This window comes from Borostomias antarcticus (assembly GCF_949987555.1).
Source record: "Borostomias antarcticus genome assembly, chromosome: 11".
In the NCBI taxonomy this organism is placed as follows: domain Eukaryota; kingdom Metazoa; phylum Chordata; class Actinopteri; order Stomiiformes; family Stomiidae; genus Borostomias; species Borostomias antarcticus.
In genome coordinates this window covers 26,568,953-26,573,952 of record NC_140244.1, presented here as the reverse complement: position 1 = coordinate 26,573,952, position 5,000 = coordinate 26,568,953, and the positions used below count along the sequence as shown (strand labels likewise).

General features: G+C 42.7%; 1 protein-coding gene and 1 long non-coding RNA gene across 2 annotated transcripts in view; one reads left to right on the top strand and one right to left on the bottom strand.

Annotated features, from left to right (window-relative positions):
• Positions 1–402, bottom strand: part of LOC311315237 — a 1,684-nt gene extending 1,282 nt beyond the window's left edge. Inside the window, exons 1-2 of the long non-coding RNA XR_014630668.1 lie at positions 300–402; positions 1–9 (exon numbers count right to left, since the gene is read on the bottom strand). The exon at positions 1–9 is cut by the window's left edge and continues 27 nt beyond it. This is a non-coding gene — a long non-coding RNA (uncharacterized lncRNA). The remainder of the gene's footprint in view (positions 10–299) is intronic.
• A 490-nt stretch (positions 403–892) lies between these two features.
• The window catches only part of LOC311315554 (galactose-specific lectin nattectin-like), a gene marked incomplete at its 5' end in the record, with an annotated part of 7,142 nt that continues 3,034 nt past the window's right edge, over positions 893–5,000 (top strand). Inside the window, one exon of the mRNA XM_084446223.1 lies at positions 893–919. Within this exon, the coding sequence (XP_084302349.1) occupies positions 893–919 (27 nt within the window). The remainder of the gene's footprint in view (positions 920–5,000) is intronic.

The window sequence follows — 5,000 nt, the reverse complement described above, 5'->3', positions numbered from 1 at the left end:
CGACAGGAACTGTAAAAGACAGAAACACAACAGTGTATAACTGCCACGGCGTTGGCCCATGTGTGCCAGAACAAAGACAGAGAACGGGAAACGCCTTCTAGAATCAACTTCTGAAAATCTAGATTCTCAATATTCCAATATTCCATTTCAACCCATTCTAATCCAAGATTGAATATTCCACAGTTCCAACATTCCAACCACCCATTCCATTATTCAATATTCCCCAATCTCCCGGCGCAGGCGAACGTGGCCCCGCGTTGTGTAGTGCGACAGCGTGTGGTCGACAGAGGCAGACGTACCAACTGCTGCCATGACTGAGAGGGTCACACCGAGCAGCACGGAAACAAACACTAGAACCTTCATGGTGATGATGAAGATGACGATGATGATGGGTTTCTGGGTGGAGAGATGAAGAGGGAACGTGTCAGAGAATGTTAAAATACTTGGAGAGCATGATACTGAGAGATTTCACTTCCTGTATTTTTTAACTTCCAACAGGGTGAGAGAGAGAGAGAGAGAGAGAGAGAGGAGAGAGAGAGAGAGAGAGAGAGAGAGAGAGAGAGAGAGTAAATCAGACAGTGTGAAAGAGGGAGACAGAGAGGGAAAGAGAGAGAGAGACAGAGGTAGAGAGAGGTAGAGAAAGTAAGCCAGAGAGAGAAAGAGGGAGAGGTAGAGAGAGAGTAAGCCAGACAGAGAGAGAGACAGAGGGAGAGAGAGGTAGAGAGAGAGAGTAAGTCAGAGAGAGAAAGTCAGAGAGAGAACAGAGAGAGACAGAGGGAGAGAGAGAGGTAGAGAAAGTAAGCCAGAGAGAGAGAGAGAGACAGAGAGTAAGTCAGAGAGAGAAACAGAGAGAGAGAGACAGTCAGACAGAGAGAGACCGAGGCAGGTCCAAATGCAGCATATCTCTTACCTGTGTCAGGTGAGTCCCAGGTGTGTGATGCTGTGAAGAGGCGGACGGGCTGTTTATAAAGGCCCAGCTCCAGGCCACACGCGTGTTCTCACACTCACGCGTCAAACATTAACACTCAGATGCTCCGGTCAAGGCCAACCCACTTTTCCAGTCTTTCGATGAGGATTGCATGAACTACAGTATCAAAGGCTGCACTCAGGTCCAGGAGGACAAGAACAGAAAGCTCTTCGGAGTCAGCATTAATTCTGAGGTCATTTACAACTTTGACTAATGCCGTCACTGTGCTATGGTGGGCACGGAAGCCGGACTGGAAAAGGTCAAGGGTACAACTTGTAGCTAGGAAATCATTAATCTGTTTGAATTTTTTTTTTTCCAGAATTTTACTCAAAAAGGGAAGGTTGGAGATATCTAAAATTGCTAAAAACTGAAGTGTCTAAGTTGTTTTTCTTCAGTACGGGTCTCACCAGAGCAGTTTTAAGTATTGGTGGGAAGACACCTGTAGATAGGGAGTCATTAACAATGGATAAAATGTCATAGGATACAGAGTCAAAAATAGTTTTGAAAAATTCGGTGGGGATGGGATCCAGCAGGCATGTGGAGGTTTTGAGTTTGGATACTACTTTTCTCAACATTTCTGTGTCCATCAGTGTAAACAGGCTCATATGTCCATTACATGGAGGGAGAGGATCTGTGAACGGGATGCATGGCCTTTCCTGAGTGATATTCCTCCTAATATTCATAATCTTATCTCTGAAGTAAGCTGCAAATTCCTCACATTTGGAGGTAGAGAGCAGGTTATCAGGTGTTTTTACGGCAGGGTTTATTAGGCTATCAATTGTTGAGAAGAGCACTCTTGAATTATTTCGGTTGATAGATATCAATTTTGAGTAGTGGTCTTTCCTTGCATTTCTTATTGCTTTATTAAAAGCAGAGAGATGTTCTTTGAGAATATCATGGTGGACCTGTAGCTTGGTTTTTCGCCATATACGCTCAGAACTTCTGCAGGTTCTCTTTAGTTGTTTCCTCATTTCGCCATGGGGCTTTATTATTGGTTGTGATCCTTTTCAGTTTAATAGGTGCTACAGAATCCAAGTACACAATCCACTACAGTAAGATGACTTGACTTGTCCACGCTTGAGGCCCCTAAAAAGGGTCTAAAACCACCTGGGAATAGAAGCTATCTAGCCTGCTTACAATAGCCAAACCAAGCTAGCATCCAGACAGGACATGCCAAACACAACATGTCCGCTACTGTATGTTGGACTAAATGGCAAATTACTGATTGCTCACATATCAGAACTAGCAGATACAAGCTGAGCGGATGGGCTCAGCTGGAGTGATAGTAGAAACTGGGTACATATTTAGTTGGTGTGTATACTGTAGTGCTCCAACAGGTATCAGAAATAGTTATTATTATGTACAGCGTCCAGGAGATTTGAGTGTTTCATAAGGAAATACACAGTAAAGTTTGCCTGGAGTGATATTCTCTCCCTCTGACTCAGACAAGGAACAAGTTTAGGGTTTTAAATTGATTTACAATCAGAGAAACTTTACAATCAAAGACGATAAGTACAAGTGAAGATGACGTCCTTATCCAGGGTCAAAGGTGGAACTAACACTGTAGAAGGTGTGGAGTGATGGGAACCCACAGTGGGGAGTGCTGATAGCCTTTCTTCAGGAGAGTTCCTGTAAACCTTAATATGATAGATAGAGAAAGATAGAAGCCTTTATTCAGACAGGGAAGAACATAGTGAGACCAGGTCTCTTTTATAGATGTGCCCTGTTTACAATCAACATATACAGTAATACAGTAGCAGAGTACAGAAAAATACAAAACCAATGACAGCATGCAGACAACAATGACAATGTACAACCTTAACAATGACAATGTACAACCTAAACGTCAACGTCAATTACAGTTATGCAGTAGCAGAGTATGAAAAATTCAAAGGTAGTCACAATGTACAGGGGTACAGAGTAGAATAATTATTATAATAATTAATAATAATTATTAAAGTACCGTAAGGAAATGACTAGCATCAATGGCATTTACAAACTACAGTCCCATAGGTATCAGTTCATAATTCTTTAAGTGCATGCAGAGGAATAAGGGAGGGGAGCTTGTAGTGGAACTTGGAGTTCCAGAGTTCAGGGCCCACAATGTGAAAAGTAGCGTTTCCCCAAGTCGTAGGGACGTTGAATGCTTGTGGTACGTGTGAACCAGATAGCAAGCGGATCTGGGCCATATACAGGCCAGATCTGGCCCTTGTGGCTTAGTTCCGGCCCATATATGGCCCAGATCTGCTTGCTATCTGGGGAGCTACTGGGATAGTTTGAAACAGGAAATGGGAGGAGCCTGGATAGGTACGGAGGGGATTTGTCAATGAGGGCTAGAGCTGCACGATTATGACAAAAGATAATAATTGCGATTATTTGCTTCAAAATGGTAATTGTGATTAATAATTGCGATTAATATTTAATATATAAGTCTTTTTTTGCGTACAGTGTAGAGCCCTCATTGATAAATCCAATCTGGGTCACAGGTACCACAAGCATTCAACGTCCCTACAGATAGAACGACTTGGGGAAACGCTACTTTTCACATTGTGGGCCCTGAACTCTGGAACTCCAAGTTCCACTACAAGCTCCCCTCCCTTATTCCTCTGCAAGCACTTAAAGAATTATGAACTGATACCTATGGGACTGTAGTTTGTAAATGCCATTGATGCTAGTCATTTCCTTACTGTACTTTAATAATTATTCTACTCTGTACCCCTGTACATTGTGACTACCTTTGAATTTTTCATACTCTGCTACTGCATAACTGTAATTGACGTTGACGTTTAGGTTGTACATTGTCATTGTTAAGGTTGTACATTGTCATTGTTGTCTGCATGCTGTCATTGGTTTTGTATTTTTCTGTACTCTGCTACTGTATTACTGTATATGTTGATTGTAAACAGGGCACATCTATAAAAGAGACCTGGTCTCACTATGTTCTTCCCTGTCTGAATAAAGGCCTCTATCTTTCTCTATCTATCATTTTAAGGTTTACAGGAAGTCCCCTGAAGAAAGGCTATCAGCACTCCCCACTGTGGGTTCCCATCACTCCACACCTTCTACAGTGTTACAGTAGTTCGACCTTTGACCCTGGATAAGGAAGTCATCTTCACTTGTACTTATCGTCTTTGATTATAAAGTTTCTCTGATTGTAAATCAATTTAAAACCCTAAACTTGTTCCTTGTCTGAGTCAGAGGGAGAGAATATCACTCCAGGCAAACTTTACTGTGTATTTCCTTATTAAACACTCAAATCTCCTGGACGCTGTACATAATAATAACTATTTCTGATACCTGTTGGAGCACTACAGTATACACACCAACTAAATACTGTAAACAGTTTCTACTATCACTCCAGCTTAGCCCATCCACTCAGCTTCTATCTGCTAGTTCTGATATGTGAGCAATCAGTAATTGGCCATTTAGTCCAACATACAGTAGCGGACATGTTGTCTTTGGCATGTCCTGTCTGGATGCTAGCTTGGTTTGGCTATTGTAAGCAGGCTAGCTAGCTTCTATTCCCAGGTGGTTTTAGACCCTTTTTAGGGGCGCTCAAGCGTAGACAAGTCAAGTCAACTTACTGTAGTAAGGCAGCTTCTGTTCTGCCCAAAGTGATCTCCACAATGATTTCACATAACTGAGCAGTGTGTTAATTAACTGTTATCAGATGTGGAACCTCCTATTACATTCTGCTTGATTTATTATCAGATTATTATAATTATTATATGTCATGACCCTAGACAAGGAAGTCCAAGACTTGGTTGTCCTTGACCGGAGCATCTGAGTGTTAATGTTTGACGCGGGAGTGTCAGAACACGCGTGTGGCCTGGAGGCTGGGCCTTTATAAACAGCCCGTCCGCCTCCTCCACAGCATCACATACCTGGGACTCACCTGACACAGGTAAGAGAGATGCTGCATTTGGACCTGCCTCGGTCTCTCTCTGTGTCTGACTGTCTCTCTCTCTGACTTACTCTCTCTCTCTACCTCTCTCTCCCTCTGTCTCTCTCTCTGTCTGGCTTACTCTCTCTC